Source organism: Microtus pennsylvanicus, chromosome 15 (genome assembly GCF_037038515.1).
Source record: "Microtus pennsylvanicus isolate mMicPen1 chromosome 15, mMicPen1.hap1, whole genome shotgun sequence".
Lineage (NCBI taxonomy): Eukaryota > Metazoa > Chordata > Mammalia > Rodentia > Cricetidae > Microtus > Microtus pennsylvanicus.
In genome coordinates, this window is record NC_134593.1 from 37,624,561 (window position 1) to 37,645,628 (window position 21,068).

General features: G+C 41.3%; 1 protein-coding gene across 1 annotated transcript in view; it reads left to right on the forward strand.

Annotated features, from left to right (window-relative positions):
• Vwa8 (von Willebrand factor A domain containing 8) overlaps window positions 1-21,068 on the forward strand; it is a 304,908-nt gene that overhangs the window by 53,385 nt on the left and 230,455 nt on the right. Inside the window, exons 6-9 of the mRNA XM_075950004.1 lie at window positions 3,485-3,649; window positions 4,142-4,191; window positions 4,721-4,829; window positions 6,579-6,683. Coding sequence (XP_075806119.1) covers window positions 3,485-3,649; window positions 4,142-4,191; window positions 4,721-4,829; window positions 6,579-6,683 — 429 coding nt within the window. The remainder of the gene's footprint in view (window positions 1-3,484; window positions 3,650-4,141; window positions 4,192-4,720; window positions 4,830-6,578; window positions 6,684-21,068) is intronic.

Here is a 21,068-nt window from a genome sequence, read left to right on the forward strand (position 1 = left end):
ATTATCAATGAAGCTCACCTCGGTGCTCTTACTTGCGTCTGTCCCTGCCCTCCTGCTGCTTCAAATTTCCCCGTAATGTCTTAACACTCTATGTGATTTACTTAGGTTTTTGTTTACTGTCTACTAGAGTACAAATTCCCAAAGGGTAGGGAGTTTTTCACTCCCTTTGAAGAATGTTCGGCATGTGGTAAATTTTCATTAACTCTTTGTTGAAGGAATAGTAAATATGATAGATGATATGACAAAAATGTGTACAAAGAGGAAACACTGTGGATCGTTGTGAACCATCGCATGTATGCTGGGAGTTGAACTGGGGTCCAGTTCCCTGGAGAAGCAGCTCCAGCTCTTAAAGGACCTAGCCAAAGAGGGCTCTTCAAAGGCTTTAGCAGTGAGGCGGGAGTTGATGTGAAGCTTCCTCCTTGGTCATTGAGTTTGAGGTGCATTGCACTGGCTCTCTCAGCACCTAGTGCAGCCTTTGCAGGCAATTCCGCTACATCGATACTCTGGGACTTGAAGTCTTTCTCACACTTTTATTGATCAAGAGCTTCATCATATTCTGCTTACTGTGTGTGTGAATGCAGACATACACATGTTATGTATATGCAGACATATACATGTTATGGTGCGTGCATGGAGGTCAACCTTGGGTGTTGGTCCTTGTCTTCCATGTTGTTTGAGAAAAGAACAGCTTTGTATGTTAGATGTCTAGGGATTCTTTCCCTTCACCTCCCATCTCCCCAGAGGAGCCCTGGATTATAGATGCTTATACTGTATATCTGCTTTTCACATGGGTTCTGGAGATTACCTCAGGTCCTCACACACTGCAAGTACTATTGCCCACTGAGCCATCTCTCAAGCCCTGTGTCTTACACTTCTTGCTCTCGCTCTGAAACTGCTAACATAGGCCTGGAGTGCACTGGGTGCTAGGTGATAGATGCTGATGCAGGAGGGTCGGACTGAACTGATGCTCGCATCCCTGTACTCGGCATCTTGCTCTATAAACTGCCTTGTAGCATTTTAGCAGTCTGTTTTGTAGCGTCTGTGAAAGTTCCTGGATGGTGTTGTCCTAGCTCAGTGGCCATTTTCTTCTAGTATATCTAAAAACGATCTAATCATAAAATAATCAGAAGGTACTTGTAGATTTAACCAATAAGAAAAAGTTAAATTTGTACTTTCATGTTATAGTTTGTTTAACAAAATAGGTAAACTTTATAGTTTGTCTTTAAGTAAAAGGTATATGTTGTGTAGACTACTTTCCTTTGAGCCTCCTTCTAATTATAACTATATGCAACTAGAGACTTTATTAGTTATTTAGTAATTTTAGTAAAGAATTTGGAAAAATATTAGTAAAACACAGGATTTTTTTAAAGCATATGTATTGCTTCATAACAATATTCTTTTATCCTTATAGTAGAATTCTGTACAAAACTATCAAACGTATCATTGCTTTGAATAGGAATTTGGGACATGAGAAGTACAAGCACATGAGGCTCGCTTATTAATCAAGAGACAAGGATCTGATCTATGTCACTTTTCCCCAAGTAGTTGTTAATGTAAATATATACTCTTCATTGATAAATCCTTCTGAATTCTCAGACTCCCTCTCATTAATATAGACATGAATCGCTCTCCTGACACTTGTGTCATAGGGCACGCTCTATGGTAAAGGATTACAGTTGCCATAGCTGAAGTCCTGCTCTGTTCGCAGGTTCAATCACTAAATTTTAATACCTTAGAACACATGTAGCTGGAGAGGTGGTTACCACGTGAAGACCTTAATTCAGATTCCCAGGACCCACGTAAAACCAGCCAGCCCAGCCCTCTATTCTCTGATATCCTGTCCCAGAGCAGTAACATGAAAAGCAATAGAGGAAGGTACCTGGCGTTCTATTGTGACCTCCTCTGCATGCACCTTGTGTGCATTTGCTATCACACTGGAGGGCTTCACTTGTCCCTCCAGTCAGGGCTGGCCACCCACCCTCAGCAAGCCATTCAAAAGAACCAAATAAAAGTGGACACAGAAAAGGGAGGTTTATTCATGTGGCCACACTGGGAAGAGGGACAAAGAGATCCAGCAAACCCCTCAAATCCTTCATCTCTGTGAGCCAACTTGTGGTTGCTGGGAATTGAACTCAGGACCTTTCAAAGAATAGTCAATGCTCTTAACCTCTGAGCTATTTCTCCAGCCCCTAAGGACCCATTTTTACAAAGCTGTAAACATTCAGCTTTGAACGTTTGAGTTTGTCCTATGGAAATGGAGTCTCTTCCAAGACAGATGCATCCGCTTCAGTGATGCATGCTGTCTTCACAGAACCTCAGTTGTTGGATGGTTGCAGCCACGGGGTCCTGGAAGGTGGGGGTTACTGAGACTGGGAGAGTTGGACACAGTGAGGACAGAAGGTGGTGAACACCGTGTTGAACATTTCCGCACTATCATGTTGCTGTACCCTCAGAAGATGGACTCAGAGCTGTGGACTTTTTCCTTTATATATAAATATGCACATTTGTAAGGACTTTGGAGGATACCAGGAATCTGTGTATGACTCTGATGAGCCATTGAGCGACGTAGAGAGGGAAGAAAGTCACATTGACCAGGTGTCTCCCACGGACTTCCACATATGTTCTCATATTTAGTTTTTATGGTACTCAGTCATGTAGATTATATAATTTCCACCTTATAAGTAAGAGAATTGAGGCCTAATGGTAAGGTCATAAATATCTTTGGTAGTTCAGCTAGCGTTTGTATCAGGTGGCTGAATCAGTATCTGTTGGATCTATTCCGACTCTGAAACTTAGTGTGCTGCTATTCTCTTAGGTCTGTTTTAAACAGGACCATGGACATGTTAGATAACCCCCTTGACCTTTGCTTTGTTCATTAATGCAATGTCCATCTCTGCTGTGGCTAATTACAGGAGAAATTTGTGGGAGGCTAAGTGTGAAGTAAGCTTTTAAAAACTGGCATTACCAGTAGTACTCCTTAAGAGAAATATGCCTAGAATTGTCTGTTTAAGGTCTGTGGGAACCTCTACTCTGGTGATAGTCTGTTCTTCTAGGTCTAGCTTTTTGGTTTTTTTTTTAATTTTTTAAAAATTATTTATTAAAGATTTCTGCCTCCTCCCCGCCACCGCCTCCCGTTTCCCTAGGTCTAGCTTTTTGATCTCTACTTTCTGACCCCCTTTTTCTACGTTATGGATGAGACCATGGCAGTCTGTCTCAGGATCTTTTGTTCTGGGTTTGTGGCTGCATTTCTTTCCCAACACATATCTCCAGGCTGTGAGCTTTCCCTGGCGTCTGGATCCTGATTTATTTTTGCTGTGTTCCTCAATGGCTTGGCTTTGAGAGTGTTCTTAAATATACTCCTCTCAGCAGTCAAGGTTTGGTTCCTTGTCCTGGCAGCTCTTGCATTTAGAATCTGTGTCGCCTGCTGTTGTAGCTGTAGTCTGTATCACTTATGCTCCAGTGTTCTGATCTCTTACTTTCTTAGGATCACACTAAAGAAGAGTTGGATGCTTGGAAGATTGTCCGAGTTAGTGAACATTTCCGAGTGATTGCCTTGGGCTTGCCAGTGCCCAGGTACCCGGGGAATCCACTAGACCCCCCTCTCCGTTCTCGATTTCAAGCCAGGGATATTTATTTTCTACCTTTCAGGGTAAGTATGTCAAGGCCATCGTGCTTGGAATGATCCTTAGTATCCTCCACCCCCTCTGGCTCTGAAAATCTTCCTGACCCATATGGCTCCCTGAGTGGTGGGATTTGATGGAGACCCCTGTTTAGGTCCAAGTGCTTCACAGCGTCTCATCATCTGCCCGCTGTCCAGTTGTGGGTCTCTGGGTTAGTTCCCTGATGACAGCTGAGCATGGCAGAATGTTGCTAGGAGCCATTTTCTTAATTTTTGAGTAAATGAAACGATATAAAAAACGAAAGTCAGATTTCCCTGTGGTGTTCACAATGTTGATTGTGAGCCCCCTGAGTTTTTTAAAGGCTTCTTATGCTTTTATTAAATAGAACATATCATGAAATGATTGCTTTACTATAAATTACAGTGTCTACTTAATTAAAAGTTTGGTTTATATTTATAAAACATTTGTGTCTCATCCATTGTATTCATTATTAATCAGTTGTATATGTTTCTGTTATTTAGGACCAGCTAAACCTGTTGTATTCAGTTGGAGCCAATGTTTCTGCTGAGAAGTAAGTATACTTTATAAATAATGGATGGTTAAACATTTAATTTGTTTAAAAATTAAATTTGTTGTTGTTAAACTGAAAAATTGTTAAGTGTTTTTGTTGGGTCTTTATAGAGGCCTCACAAAGGCCTGGACACTGAGACGAGCCCAAGGGTCTGAGAGGAATGGAGTAAGGATTCTATGAACTGAAACAAGTGAGCACTGTGACTGAGCTTGTGCTTTCTTCCCAGCAAATAAGTCGCTTTTAGCCCCTAGGTCTTGGGTTTGAGCTTTAGAGAGATGGGGGTGAAGCTCACATGATAGATTTGGATTAGGTTGTGAAAATCTTATATTGTGGTAGATTAGAGAAAACATCTAGATAGCTAATCAGCTTCTGGATTTTTTAATGTAATAGTGTATAAACCATTGTTCCTTAAGAATTAATAGTATATTTCATCTATTTTAGATAAATGAAATCAGCCCAACTGCTTTATACTTAACATACTTATATATTGAAATTATTCAAATAAAATTTAAAATCTGTTCCCTTCTAGGGTTTCTCAGCTCTTGTCCTTTGCCACAACTCTCTGCTCTCAAGAATCCTCTGCGCTTGGACTTCCAGACTTTCCTTTAGATAGTTTGCCAGCAGCGGTTCAAATCCTGGTAAGTAAAAACTAAAGTAATGGCGAATATGTTTGCTCAGATGTGGCAAAGATGAATGGAAAGTTGATCACCGGGGATCAGTCACTTGAGTTGTCTTGTCATTCTCTTCTATGAAAGGCCTGAGATTGCTGTGTACTCTGGAACAGACTGTACAGAGACCAGTGACATGCTCAGGCTCTGGAGAGCTGCAGTTTTCAATGCAGAGGTAGAAATGCAGCCTCCTGGAGGTCCCATAGGGAAAGGCAGCTCCGGGCTGATCAAATAAGAGGTATATGTAGGGAAATAGATGCTGAGCTGACCCAACCTGAAGCAAGGGAGCTGAGCTTTCCCACCCTAGCATCCGCAGTCATTGGCTGGTGCTTGTCCTAAAGGCAGCCTGTGTATGCAAGACTTTCAGTAACTGTGGGAAGGGAAGGAAGCTGGGCCATGCATAGACAGCCTATGACTGGATCTGAATACATTTGCAGTTACTGTCCCAAAGCATGTGGCGTCCTGTCTAAAGTGGTGGAAATGCCTTCAGGCCAGAGGGCACATACTCAGTGTTGAGCCACACATGGGCCTGGAATGTCAGCAGAATGAGAACAAGTTGTGTCGTTAGAACCAAGTGTTTATGGTAGAGACAGAGGTTAGAACCCTACCGTGAATTATTGTTGAGTAATCCTGCCTGGATTTTATGGTGAGGGAGGAATGGCCCCCCAGAGGTTGTGAGGTGGAGTGTGAAGTAATCTTTCTTATGTTAGATGAAGATACCTCTGTTAGCAGCTAGGAGAGTGGGAGATCCTGGTGGCATGACAGTGAAGACAGGGGGCTGTTTGAAACATCTGCCGAGGAAGGCATCCTGTATAACAAGACTCCTATTTAAATGTTTCTTGCTTTCCCCAGTGTGCTGTGTATATCCTGAATATGCCTCGTTTACCAAATTTGATATATCTCTTAATTTTCCTCAGTAATTTTTACCTTGAAAATTCTCTAATCTGAAAAGAAAATCGCTTTAAAAATAGCAAAGCAAACACCTATAATCTCTCCAATGAGAAGTCCCTGTTGCTAATATATTGCTACCCCTGTTTGCATATGTAACCTCCCACCCCTAATTTTTTCTGAGTTGCTTCAAAGTAAAAGTAATACTCTCTTAAGGTGTGACTGCTAAGAGTTGGAGCACCCTGTATATCCAAACACGCTTACCACGATCCATATCATGTTGATAGTAATTCAGTAAATCATCTAGTAGGCCTCATGGAGATCTTCTGTTTGCCCTTGGCAGTAGCTCTTTGATTGATGTTAATAGAAATGATTTGGGTGAAGAATTTGAGGCTAATGAACACTTTTTAACTTTGTAGTTATAATTGTGAGACTTGATGAATATAGATAAGGTCAATTCAGGAATAAAGGCTGGAAGCGCAGTGCCTTGAGTGACTGGAAGGGGGAAATGTGTGCTCTTGCAGATGCATTGAATCCATACACTTTGGGTCATATGGTGGATAACAGAAGGCTTTGACCTAGAGCTCAAGAAAGAGGCAAGAACTAGATAAATATGCATGGGGACTGGCAGTGTAGATGAAAGATAGGAATAGTGATATTTACTCAGGGATGTGGATAGGACAGGGAGAGAAGAAATCGCTGCCTTTGTACATTGCTGGAAGATATTTTTTATGCTTCAGGAAAGTAAACTTTAGCGGTATCTGTTTACTTCAGATACATTTTCTGTGAGTGAGATGTTGCTGACCTCTCTACGTGTCTGCTCCTAAACAGGACTCCTTTCCTATGATGTCAATTGAACATGCAATCCAGTGGATGTATCCGTACACTATTTTACTAGGACACGAAGGAAAGATGGCTGTGGAAGGTGTTTTAAAAGTGAGTACCTGTTTCTCCTTTCTTCCTTTCCATCCTCTTCATTTCACTTTCCTTTCCCTTTCCCCATTTTTCCTGTCCCTCTCTTTTTTCTTCACCCTTCTTTTTTTTTTCTTTGTCTTTCCTTCTTTCCTCTTCCAAGATAGGAAGCATTGGATGCCAGTAACAAGATAGCAGTGGTGGGAAACAAGCTCTCAGGTGTGTCTATGGCAGGGGGACTTGGGAGTTTGTTACAGGAAGCAGATAATCAACAGTCAAACAAAAGGGTGAATATATTGATTATAAGGGGAATTACAGGCTCATATTGGAGAAGGGTTATAAAAATGGAAAGAGGAAGACATGAAAGAAGCCTGAGGTACTGGATTGGAAATGGATTATGAATCTTTTTGTTTCATTGCATATGTATCAGTGTTACCTTTTCCTGGGTCTTCTTGCACCAGAACATGAACAGCGAACTAAAGAAATGATTCCACCCAAATCTAGTGTGGTGCACCAGAGAGTTGAATTGCAGTTATTTGTTGGAACCAGGAGAATTTATAGTTGGCCACACACAGGTGTGGGCCCTGTAGGTCTAGTGCAGGGTCTTGTGAGCACGTTGGATGCGCCTACTGGGAGAAACTTATAAACTGCCTTGTGAACCTGCCCTCCTTTCCCTGAGGGAATGCCAACAGGCATGCTTGTGAAAGTCTCATGTTGGTAAACACAGCTGCTCTGACTTCAGTATGGCAGTGACTGTGTCACGGTTGGAGGATAACATTACACAATGTATGAAAAGTAGATATGGTAACAAAAAATATTGTCTGTGTGTGTTTACACATTTTCCAGCCCTGTGGTCTAACAGAGCCTAGAAACCATGATCACACCAAGTGCCTGGATGTCCAAGTCCCACATTCACTAAAAGGATTCAATTCCTGAGAAATTGTGCTGAGCTGAGGATTGGGTCAAGAAACAGACGAGATCAAGGAGATTGTCAACAAATGATTTTAGCATATCAAAACTACAGGAGAGATTGCTGGTTTGAACATTCAAAATAAATAGTGATTGATGATAATCCACTGTGTAAAATAGGTATCCATAAGTCCATATGGATTTAAAAAAAATTTAATTATGGAAGACAAGCAACTCTCCTTGTTACTGTAGAATGTTTGCCAACAAATATGGAAAATATATATATATATATAAGTTGAAAAATCACTGTTAGGTCACCATCTGATTGATGGTTGACTTAGGAAGGTATAAAGCTGGTATGTGTTTGTGTGTACTTACATAACTAGATATTAATGTCATATCAGAATATCTTGCAAAATACTTTGGTGACTACAAAATAGGAAAGTGATACTTTTATAATCACCAGCTACGTGACCCAGCAGAACAAACTGCCATTGGCCCACTGTGCCTCTCCAGTGTTGTGCTTGGAAGAGGTCATCATTTGCCAGGAATCCTGCTGAGGGCTGAGGGTTTGAGTTGGAATATGAAGAAAAATATAGCATAGCCCTGGTTAAAGCTCACTTTGCAGAAGAAAGGCCTCTGTTTTTAAAACTCTTCAGACCATGAAAGACAACTGAAAAACTGTCCTGGCTGGAAGGAGACTGAAAATTGGCAGTAGCTAAATGCAGCATTTCTTCCTGCATAGATTTTCAGTCACACAGGAACAAGTGGAATTGTTGGCACAACTGAGAACACTTACATGCTTATGAATTGGGTAGAGTAGTTGTATAAATTTGTTTTCTAATTCAGCAACTTAGGTAGTGATTAAATTTGCTAGAATTCTTGCTTTTGGGGAATGGTGAACTATGATGTTTAAGAGTAGGGATCATGATATATCTTCATCTTGCTCTTAATGGAAAAAACTAGTTGATTGTGTACGTGCCTGTATTTGGAGTGGTAGGGAGCCCAAAAACGTGCTCGAGTGGCAACATGGAATTTGGGTAAAGGGGAAATAGAAGTTTTCATGCAATGGTGTCCTACAGTTTTCCTATAAATTGGAATTACTTCAAAATTTAAAAAACTAACATTTGGAAATTAAAATTTAAGGGAAATATGTAATGTAGTAAGAAGTTAAAATTTATAGTTTAAATTCAAAGCTTGGAAAGTATTTACATAATTTATGGAGAGGTTATACAATTTTGAAATAGTTTTAATATCTTCTCTTATTTTCTCTGGTGTATTGTTACCATTTAAACTAATACTTTCATTTTTATCATAAGTTGCTAATAATATTTGGAGCATGGTTTTCTTTTATAATATATATAGCACAGTTTCCTCATTGTATGCTTAACAATGGTGAGTTTTAAAAGGCCAAAACTCCCCTGTGATGTTTTGTAAGTATGTATTTCTGTGTTGATCCTCAGTGAAGATGTATCGGCTTACTAATTAACTTCTCTTAGGAAGGACAGCTTTTGCTTCTCTTGCACAGTCTGGCTAAAGATTCATATTTCTCTCTAGTAGTTAAATGTGTATTTACTATGTGGGACCTCCATCTTCTAGAGGTGAGGGTTTGCCAGCCCTAAGCGTTCATTAGGATTAGTATTTGTGTCTCCCTGCTTCTCTAGCCCACATGGACTGCAGTAGTGGGGAGGTGGGGGGAGCACTCTAGTGCATCTAGGAATGGTGAACTCCCAGCTGTGTAGTCTTAGTCGGTTCAGTGAGAGTGGTTGTCAGATTAGCTATCCATAGAAGCCAACAAAGTAACATTTTCACTTATCAGTGATAACAATAATAAAGTTAAAAAACTCAGTTATTTCTTGTAGGTTAGGAGAAGTGTAGCTATGGATACAATGTTTATTTTTTAATTTGATTTTTTTGAGAACTTCATATGTGAGTGTTATATTTACATCATTTCTATTCCTCTTTCCCATCTCCAACTCCTTCCTTGTCCTCCCAGCTTCTCTTCTGTAAGTATTATTAGACATTGTCCTGAGTCCTTTTAGTGTTTCTTGTATATACATGTATTTACAACTGACCAGGTATTTGATACCTATTGGGGTTCAGTTTCTGGAGAAAACTGTTTCTTCCTAATTTAGCAGCCATTTATTGCCTATAGCTCTTCATCTGGTGTGGGGTCTTGTGAAATTCCCTCCACCCACAATGGCATGTCAACTGGTGTTATCGTTATGCAGGTCTTGTTAGGAGGACCATAGTTGTTGAGGTTACATGGTTGCAGCAATCAGGTCATGTCTTACAAGAAACTATGTAGCAACAGGCATCCTGGTCCTCTGGTTCATACAGTCTTTCCTCCCCTTCTTCCGTGCTCTCTGAGCGCTAGATGTTGGGGGTTGCATCGTGGATGTTCTGGTTGGGGCTGGGGAGGCACCCTGTAGTCACTCAGTCTCCATTTTGACCAGTCTTGGATCTCTGTAATAGCTTTTATCTGCTGAAAAAACATTGGTGAAGGTTGAGAACTACTCTCATCTGTGGGTTATATTTATAATATAGTTATAAATTACACTGGTTTAGGAAAATGGCAGCAGTAGGTTACTCTAGTGTTATCTCTCCAGGCATGGGTAGTTGACTAAGCTTATAGTACCAGCTATGAATCCCCTTTTATTGAGTGGTCTCTAAGTCCAATTAGACAGCTCTTGGTTATCCCCAGGATAAAAGTGCCACTATTGCTCCTTTGGGGAAATCTTGCTGGGACAGTCTTCTTGTGGTTTATAGGGTTGTTGATTTTTCTCCCTTGGTGGCTTGCACAGCACCTTCTGATGCTAAGAGAGGTAGTCCTTGAGGAGGCTTCAAGGTGAGTTCCAGCTCAGTTTCTCTGAGTCTTGTCTTTGAAGTTGTGGCTTTTCAGTAATAGTCTTTTCAGTTCTGGAAGGCAACCAAAGACAATGGCAACAACCTACATAAATTGTTTTGGGAACCAACTGGACCTCCCTGACCAACAACTGAAAAGGAGGTTTCTTATGTTTGGAGAATTTTGTTAGTCTGTGGCTGATGGGAAGCATTATAACCATATGTGACCCAACTCTACTTAAACCACTCTCTGTCCATATCTCTCTGTCTCTGTCTGTCTCTGTTGCTCTCTCATTTATGTATTATATGTATGCTTTTAAGTAAGCTTATAAAAATGTTTCCCTACAGCTTCTTCCAGCATCCTGAGTGATATTCCCCCCTACATTGCCCTTCCTCCCTGTGTTTCCCTTTACCCTTTTATAGCTCTTGCATCCTGCTCTCCTTCTGTAATGTTCTGAATGCTAATGACTCCCAAGGTTCATATGCTTGAGTACTTGATCCCTAGTTAGTAGAACTGTTTGGGAAGGATTACAAAGTATGACCTTGTTCACTGGGGGCAGGGCTTGGGGTTTCAGAAGACTCGAGCCATTCCTAGTCAGCTCTCTGCCTCCTACTTCCGGATCCAAATGGGCCCTCTTAGCTATTGTTTGAGCTGTCTGCTGCCATGGCTTTGCTCTCATGTCTTAAACTCTAACCCTTCGGAGCCTGTAGCTCCAGATAAACCTTTCTACTGCCTTGTGATGTTTTATCACAGCAAGAAAAAACTAAGGCACCCTGTCTCTAGAGTTCCTTCTCCTGCCTCCACGGTCCCTTTTCACTCTCCTGGTTTGTGTTTCTACTTTCATTTCTATACACAATTCTGAAAATTTAGAGCTAGAATCTACAAGTAAGAGAACATGCAATGGTGTGTCTTTCCTGGGTCTTGGTTACCTCACTCAGAGTATTTTCTAGTTGAGACAGAGTCTCACTATGTAGCCCTGGCTGGTCTGGAGCTTGCTATGTAGATCAGGCTGTCATCAAGCTCACAAAGATGCATCTGTCTCCCAAATGCTGAGATTAAAATCATGTGTACCATACACAGCTATAATAGATTTTTTTTAATGTAAAGAAAACAAAGAGGCAAAGTAAAATAGAAAAGAGAGCAGAGGGGAAGCAGGTAAGATGTAACGCTGAGCAAGTGGGGTGCAGTAGCACACACCTTTAATCCCAGTAGTGGGGAGGCAGAGGCAGGTGGATCTCTACGAGTTTGAGACCAGCCTCGTCTACAGAGCAAGTTCCAGAACAGGCTCCAAAGTTACAGAGAAACCCTGTTCTCTAAACAAACAAACAAAAACAAGAGACAAAAAAAGGGAGAGGACAAGACAGAAGAAGGGAATGGGAACAAGGGAGAAGGGGAAGGGTATTTGTCTTGGAGAGGGACAAAGGGCTGCCTCTGGGTAGGAGGAGGTGACCTGGCCCCTAGGAAAATGGCAGTTTATAAAGTTACAAGGGGAAACCCTGTGTTAGGATGAGGTGTTTAGTATTTGGGGCATGTTAATTCGGTAAGACTAAGGGGGCTTTTGATTGCTGGACTTCAGTACTTTGATAGCTGAATCTTGGTAGTCAGCCCAGGAGGATGAAGTGGACATATAAGGAAATAGGCCTTGGCAGCTAGCTTTAGAAATTAAAATTAGATTTAATGGGTTTTAGTAAGGCAGAGGTGCTGCACAGGCGCCCAGCCCCCAGCAGGTCAGAGAAACTGGAGAGGAGATGTGGCCTTGGCGAGCTATTGGAACAGACACAGACACACAGACACACGGAGGCCAAAGCTTAATTCTTTAGTTTCTCCTCCCTGCTGGTGGTTTTCCTACTTTGTTCTTCTTTGTTTACCTTTTTCTTCTTTCCTCATGTTTTCCTCCTCCCCAATGTTTCCCTTTACATCTTTTCTTCTTATTCTATCTCTTATTTTTATACCTCCTAATACAAAGGTTTCTACACAAAGAGATTACCTGACAAGTCACACGTTTTTCAAAAGCAAGTTGAAATCTTTGCATCAGAAGAAATCACGTTAAGATCACAAGCTCCATGTTTTCTTTAGAAGTCCACAAGTAGTTGAGTGTTTTTCTTCACCTCAAAGCAATGATTCTTTTATAATTGGTTAGCAAGGTTTTAAGCAAGCTAGGTATATTTCAGTCTGTGCCTTTTTCACCAACAGGCAGCTGTTGGCAGTTCCAGGGGAACAGATTTCTGTTCTTAATTCTTCTCTAGAGAAACTTTAAATGGGTGATCAGCTAAGCCTCATTTTTCTTTACACAGAGTAGGGTCATCTAACTTTCTTTTATAACTTTTTCTGAGGTACACAGTGGGGCCTATGATATATCTGCAAGTTACATGACTGAGGAACTCAGGGCTAGCTTGGGTGTAGGGACATAATTGCTTCTTTGATCATCAGCCTGTATTTCCACGTACAGAATTCATGGATCTTTCATGCACGAAACTCCCTTGTTCTCATTTTCTGTCCTCTGCAAATCTGACATGTAACAAAGGGAAAGGGAGCTTTCAGACTATAGTTGCCCTTTTTTTTTGTATCTCTTACTGGAACAGTAGGCATAACCTAAACGATTTCCCTAGTCATCTTTACTAACTGTCCTAACCACTTGTATCTGTTAGACTGGCTCAGTCCAGTTGAATCATAAATCTAACTAATCAATGCTCTTATGAAAATCATCTTCATTATGATCTGCAAGTAAATTGCCCAGTGAGGAGTGGGATATTCCAAGAAACAATCATACCATACCAGATACAGTAGGATATAGTAATCATTACCATGCAGGAACATGGCAGCAGCAGACAGAAGGAAGGACAGCAAATGAAAGGGAAGCCGTCCTCCTGGGACTTTTCCTCTCCAGGATGTACCCAGGTTTATAATTCTCTGGGCTGTGTTCCATATGTTCCATTCCTGTCCGTAGCTCCTCTGACATGGCCAACGACACAGTGGGAATTGGGGAGAAGGGCAAGGCCTGCTAGAGCTGTGGTCACTGTGCTTTAGCTGGCCAGAGTCCCTTCAGGAGATACTATGTGAGAAGGAGGGGGACACAGAGGGGCCGTAGCAGAGAGAGTGAAACTACTCAGAAACATGCAGAAGTAGGGAAGTGCATTCATTGGTCAAGGCAGGTAGCCACCATGTTTGTATTTAGTTCACTCCAAGGCTTACAGTTTGAGTTGGAAAAGGAATGTGAGCTTACCTTTGAATCAACACCTGAACCTGATTGACGTCAGCCATAGAAGCAGAGGAGCTCAGGTTTGCCTTCAGAGGCTTCTTCAGCTTCCGAGAGGCTGAGTTCCTCAACACGGAGTGGGGGGGGGGGCATCTGAAGGGAGAAGAGAGGAGAAGACCGGCACCGGAATGTCTGGTGAAGTGAAGCAATGTGAGTATTTTGTGATACAACCGTGGGAGATCTCTACTGTGAATTATCTAATTCTGTGAGAACAGAGCTCTTCATTTTTTTTCAGAGAAACTCCGGTGATGTGTTTCTAGACTCTAGTTTAAAAACAAATTATGTAAAGTTTTAAATACTTTGTTGTTGTTGTTGTCTTTTTGAAATTGTCTGTGTAGCCTTGGCTGGCCTGGCACTTGGTATTGAGACCAGGCTGGCCTTGAACCTGCCTATAGAGCGTATGGGGCAGCTTCCCCTTCATTTTGACCTTCATGGTAAGGGAAGCGGAGATGTGGTTAGAGGTTCTTATTACTAACAAATATTCTAACTTTGATAGTAGGTGTTTGAAGTACTTAGCTGAGAGAAGGAAAACTGTGGCTGTCGCCTTATCGCCAGCACAAGCTGAGTCGCAGGTGTAGCTCCTCGTCTGGCTCACCCCGCCCTCCTTCCTCTGCACGTGTGTGCTAGTATTTGATGCCTTAGCAGTGGGCCGGGCTGCACACAGCTGCAGCTCGCATGTCTGTTTTTGAGAACTCTGACTTATTTGCTACTTTAAATTTCTATCTTCTTTCAAAGTATGCCTTAAGCTAATGTTCATGTCTGAGTGTTATCTCAAATAGTTTTGATAAGAAACATGAAAGTCAACTTGATTTGATTTAGAAAGGGTTGTAATAAAGGAGTGGGCATACTTGTTCTAATAGGACAAACCAAGAATGGCGTATCTTCTCTCATAGATAGCATAGAAAGTGATGAGTAGTTGCATTTAAATTTTAATATAATCATTTAATTAGTCCACATTTTAAAAGAAAACCTATTACCCGCTGAAAATGCACTCAGCTAAAATTCAGAAAACTTTCCTTTTTTTCTGAAGCAGCTATAGACATGACTGGAGTGACTTCATTCCCCAGATGGTGCCTGTCACGTGACACTCCTGTTCTTAGACTGTCTCTGTAGTCATGGAATCATGTCTAGCTTTAGTTAAGACTGAACACAAGTGCTTCCATTCTCCGCTCCCTGAGCTTTGCGAACGGCATGCTTGGAGGCAGCTCAGTAACAGATGCATCCGTGCTTCTTATGGCGTGTCTTGGCACTCAGCCCTACTTAAGTAGGGCTCCATCATGACAGTGGCTAAATTAGAAGGTTCCCTTGGAGATTTAGAAAGGGTGTGCCATTCTTGTTCATTGATAATAGAGTCTGAGCCATGTCTGTCTCTGTAAACTTGCAAAGATCTTGCCCTTAGTGTTTTCATTCAGTTCAACAAGCATTAATTGAGCATTCATTATTTGACAAATAATTGTCTACACAGTGAATTCCATGCATGCTGAAAGAGATGCTCCTTTTGGAGAATTTATGGTCTGGTTAGGGCAGCAGATGCTCCAGTAAGATTTTAATATAGTGATTTTATAACACTGGTTAGAAGATGAATGGCTCCGGTAAAAGCACTGATTCAGTGACAGATAGGAATGCAGTAAGCTCATCATGACAAGTGTCTCAGATGTTAAAGTAGGACTAGCTGGTAAAAACCAGGGTGAGTTGGAGGACTGTTGTGGATTATTATTTAAGTATGTAAAGATGTGTTACTTTGTTTTTGCTGTGGAATATTACTGTAACTGTGTAAAAGGTATGTTACTTTTGTTTGTGCTGTATTTAATTATGTAAAGATGTGTTTGTTGCATTTGTCTCACCTTGCCTGCCTAAGGCACCTGATTGGTCTAATAAACTGAACGGCCAATAGCTAGGCAGTAGAGGGATAGGTGGGGCTGGCAGTCAGAGAGAATAAGCAGGATGAGAAGTCTAGGCTGAGAGAGGAGAAGAGGAGGAGGAGAGAATGAGGGATAAAGAGAGGGAGGCACTTGGGGCCAGCCAGGCAGCCACCAGCCAGCAAACTCAGAATAAAAAATAGAGAAGAAAAAAAAAGATTAAAAGCCTAGAGGCAGAAATGTAGATGAAGAGAAACAGGTTAGTTCGGGTTAAAGAAAGAAAAAGAAGCTAGCTAGAGACGAGCATAAGCTGAGGCTGAACATTCATAACTAATAAGAAGTCTCCCTGCCGTGATGTGAGAGCTGGCTGGTGGAGGGCTGTGAGCAAAAGTGAGATGGAGAGAAGAGATTGGAGAAACGAGTTGATGGAGGTGCTGTTAGTCAGCACGGAAAGTAGAGAAGGGAAATGTTTGTGAGGAGAATAGGCAGTTCTTTAAGGGCGTCTTTCTGACCTTGAGGTTTCTAGGCGGTGTGGCCAGCAGCTTTTATGTCGTAGATCTATTTTATTTTTACAAACATTTCTCGAGCTGTTTTGATACTAAAGGTAAATTCTTGGGGCCTGCCTGCAGGTGCTGGGTATAAGACAGAGTCTGGCCAGTGAGGCTCTTGGCAGGAGATCCCCAGGCAGTGATGCGGTTTGCCATCTTCAGATGCCATGGCTGTCCTCAGCTGTCCTCACTGGGCTCTGGGGGCCTGTCGCCCATGTCAGCTGAGCAATATAAAAAGATAATGTTTAGGAATCATTACTGTATGAGTGTTAGTTGAAATCATGGGGATGCATCGAATAAGCTCTGGGAACAAGTAGAATGAGAAGAAAAACCGGATACTGAATCCTGGAAACGTCAGCATTTAAGGACTAAGGTGAGAAGTCTGGAGTGTTGAGGAGAAAGCAGAAGAAGTCAATAGATGGTTGTATTCAGTTGAGAAATTATGGGGCCTTTGCCCAGCTTTGAGGCTGGCAAGAGGTAATGGATTTGGGTTGTTTGCAGTAGAACCGGTGTGATCTGCTGAAGACCTGGATACAGGGCTCAGTCAGGTAATCAAGCTTTTTGGATTGTGGCATTTTATTGATGAAGCCGGGGATGGAGAGACTGTAGGAGAAGACCAAGGCCCCGTGGCTGGGCAGGTTTGGTTGAGGTGCATCTTAGATATCCCCATGGAAATGTCAGAGGACTGCGGCAGGCACAGGTCAGCATTTCACAGATTGGAAAGAAAAAAACAGAAGTTAGGAAAATAGATGATTTGTAGAATTATGTAGCTAGATAAGAGGATTATTTTTTAAAATAAGAAAGGAAATAGCAAGTGGTGGTGGCACACACCTTTAATCCCTTGGTTAATTGAATTGACTTGGAGGTTAGAAGCAGGCAAATCCGAGTTCAAGACCAGCCTGGTCTACAGAGTGAGTTTTAGGACAGCCAAGGCTACACTGGGAAAACCTGTCTTGAGAAACTTAAAAAAGACTTAAAAAAAAAGATACCTAATCAATCAAATTTAAATCAAGTTTAAAAGGATCCTGTTCCATGGTGGTTTATGACCCTATCACTATCTCACAATAACATACATTAGCTTTGTCCTTTTTCAATCTAGGATTAATGAATGTTTTTGATGTCTTCCTCTCATGGCCCCCTCACTAGCTTGTATTCTTTTGTATGGGTTTGAACACATTAATAATAAACCCAGAGTTAACCAATAATGCAGTGGTGTCAAATTAGGGTAAGGAATCAAAGTCCTTCTTGGTGTCACTTAAGAGCAAGCCGTGAGATTTAAATTCTTCACTTTTTTCTACCTGTGCCTTCCATTGTCTGTCTGTCTGTTGTACACAGAGTCTGAATCTGTACCTACCTGAATGCTGTCTTGTGGCTCTGTCCCTGAATGTGTGTCTGCCCATGTCTGTCTTTAACAAAGGACTTTGCTCTCTTTTATTAAACAGTACAGAGAGCATCACATTGGGGGAGGAAAGAAGGGTATTTTTTACAAATCTTTAACAGAGTTTTACAAAGGGTGAGGTCATTGACTCCAGCTGACCCCCGTGTGCTCAGATAACAGCCTTACAGATATCTTTGTGAATAGACTGACCAATATATCCGTGTTGTATTCAATGTTTGTATGGATATTCATTTCATAAAGCCACTTTCAGCCTATTCTGCTTCCAGCAGTGGGTATAACACATACAAACACATGTGCATTACCTTGGGCCAGGGGTATAGAAGAACACATAATTTAAGGTTATAGCTATGTATTGCTTAGGTTGTAGAAGTTGATTACATAAGAAATCCAGGGCAAGTAAGATTGGTTATTCTCTTCAAGTAAGGTAGGTTAAACAGGCAGAGTACACAGTGGGATAGCGTGTTGAATGATGTCAAGGTGTGTTTATTAACACTTGACTGTGAGGTTCAGCAAAAGTTCCAATCTCTTAGAATTTAAAAGGTATCTTTACCATAATGTATACCATTTTTTGAGTTGATAACTTTTATTAAATGGTGCTCTCCTGATGTGCCTTAAAGTGACGTTATCAAGAGAATTAAGGAAAACTTTCAGAATAGACTGAGAAGAAAAAGGCGATAAAATAGGGAGAATGAGTTTATGAAGTTGGCAGTTGTTCGTGAAGTGGGAATATAACCACAATCGGTAGACACAAGAGCACCAAGGAGTTGATGAAGATGCAGCAGGGTGTCCTGCTAGCACAGTGTTTGGGGAAGTGATGCGAAACATGGCCAGGCTCTGCAGTGATGCAAGGTCAAGAAATGTCTGTACAGACAGACGTCTTTATACGAACAAAGGCCAACGTTTGTGTGGTACATGGGCTGTAAAGCTTGGGTAATGAGAGAAGGCCATTTCTATAGCATCACTGTGCCTTGCTTTGGAGTGATGTAAGAACTTCCTCCAGAGCAGGAATGATGGAATTATAATTTGAAATGGGGAAGATGTCTAGTAACTTTGCATCACTTAAAGTAGAACTCCTTTTTTATTGAACAAGCAGGTAGATGAGTTTTTTGAGACAGGTTTCTCTGTGTAACATCCCTGACTATCCTGGAACTAACTCTAGTAGACCAGGCTGGCATCGAACTCACAGAGATCTGCCTGCCCCTGCCTCCCGAGTGTTGGGATTAAAGGTGTGCACTGCCACCACTCAGTTTATAGATGAGTTTTTAAATTTTAATTTATTCTAGGTGTATGAGGATTTTGCACCACATGCATGCCTGGGACCTGTAGAAGACAGGAAAGGGGACTGGATCCCATTGACTTGGAGCTAGAGATGTTTGTGAGCTGCCATGTGGGTGCAAGGCACTGAGCTAAAGTCCTCTGCTTGAGAGCCAGTGCTCAGTCATCTCTCCAGCCCTCTAAGCATAGATGATTTTGAGAATGAAAAAATTCCATTTCCATTTCTGTTAACCGACTTTTCTTGGCGACTGACTATATCCCATGTGTAGTTCTAGGATCTGGAGATTATGGAGTAAGTCAAATGATATATGGTATGTTCCCAAAGGGATGTTGTTCTCGTGAGGCCCATGCATCTGACAGCTCTGTTGCCAGAGGAGAGTGCCAGCTGAACCGCCTCTTAGACCTATTAGATGAGCTCCCACTGCTGACTCTTGTAGGAGCAGTGATGATTTGAGTAACTGCTGACAGGAAAAGAGCTGCACAGCACAGGACCACATACTGGGTTAGCAGCGAAGAACATGGTCTTGAGAGTTTCTCTTCCTGCTCCACAGCCTGGAAATAGGAAGAAAGTGGATTACTTAGTGCAGTGGTTCTCAATCTTCCTAATGCTGCAACTCTTTAATACATTCCTCATGTTATGGTAACCCCAACCATAAAATTATTTTCCTTGTTACTTTGTAACTGTAATTTTCTACTGTTGTGAATGGTAATGTAAATATCTGTTTTCTGATGGTCTTAGGTGACCCCTGTGAAAAGGTCCTTTGACCCCCAGTGGTCAAGACCCACAGGTGAGAACTGCTGATTTTAGTATGTCAGGATTGGGTATTAGAGGGTGAATGTGAATGCCTTACAGACAACATCAGTGTGATATATTTTATTACAAACCACAGTGTAGTTAATATACTAGAGAAAGTGTGTCAGAAAATGCTATTTCTATTTAAGTGAAATTGAGTTCATGGAAAAATTATGAAGTGTGATGTCAGTCATCCCTTTCTAAGGTATAATGAATTGTGTCTCTCATTCTCCAGAATTACCTTTCAGATTAGCAGTCCTCAGAATGGTAGTTCACCTGGCAAGGTGACCTCTCTGCTCTCTGAAGTGTAGTCTAGCCTACTGTTCTTACTCTACTAAGTATTTCATAGAGTTACCTATAAGGGTATAACCACTACAGCAAATGGTTGAGTACAGTTGTGTTCATTTCTGGAATATGCATGCTCTGACTTAAACCCTTTATCAACATAAAATGTTCTGTAGCTGGGAAAACACATCTTTAATTTCACCTCTTTGTCTTTCTGGAGATTAATAGCTGTTCGATCTGGTCCCTTAGTTGTGCCTTGCTCCCCTCTATTGAATCTCCCTGAAACAGTGTCTCTCTCCATGAAATCCATTCTTGTTGCAATATGGAAGCAGTTTTCACCAGACTGTTATATGCTGTGCAGATTATGGAGAACATTGGGCTTCCATTTTTTTTTTTATGGTAACACAAATAGATAATTTTTTTCTTAGGTTTCTGGAAAGGAGCGATTGCCTGTGGGATTTAAGTCTCCAGAAAGAAGACTTTAACTGAGATGTTGTATGTTGTGTTTGATCATGATTTTCTTCTGAAAGCTATTTTCTGTGCTTGTAGCACACGTTTCAATATCAGGTGGTTGTTCACTCTTTGCTCTGCTTATCTTTCATTGTAGTGACTGTGTTCTAAAATTAGTGTAAGGTTTTTTCTGTTTCTGTTTTCAAGACCACTTTTTCATATTGAACATACTTTAAGCACAGGTTTTAATTAATTTTCAATTAATATTTTTGTTTTAACTGTCTCTGCTCTGTTATGTGTTTTTATCTAGTAGCTGCTCTGAAGGGAGATGATCAGTGTTAGAATGATTGGCTCACATCGATTCTACAAAACTGAGACCTTTACAGTGCAGATGGCACCAGGCCAGCTGCTGTGCAGGACTGAGTTTTGTGATTTGTTTTAGTCATTTGTGTTATCTGTCCACACAGATGGACTGCTGGGTAGTGTCTGAGTTCTCTTTTCCTGAATCTAGGGAACACATTCTCTTCGTTCTGGTTTCAGCAGCCCTTTGATGCAGGCCTGTTTCACTTCTGTCTTTTCTAGAGTTGAACCATACCTTTCTAGCACATTGTAATGTGTTATCAAGAAATGTGGATTCCAAACTTGTGCCAGCTCAGGAACGGAGCACTTCCATTTTCTGTGACTTTAGCCACTATTTATATCATAGTTATTGTTTAAGTGGAATGGTATTAGTAGAAAGTAAAATAGTCTCATTAGCTTCAAACCCTTACTTATATAAATGATATGAAAT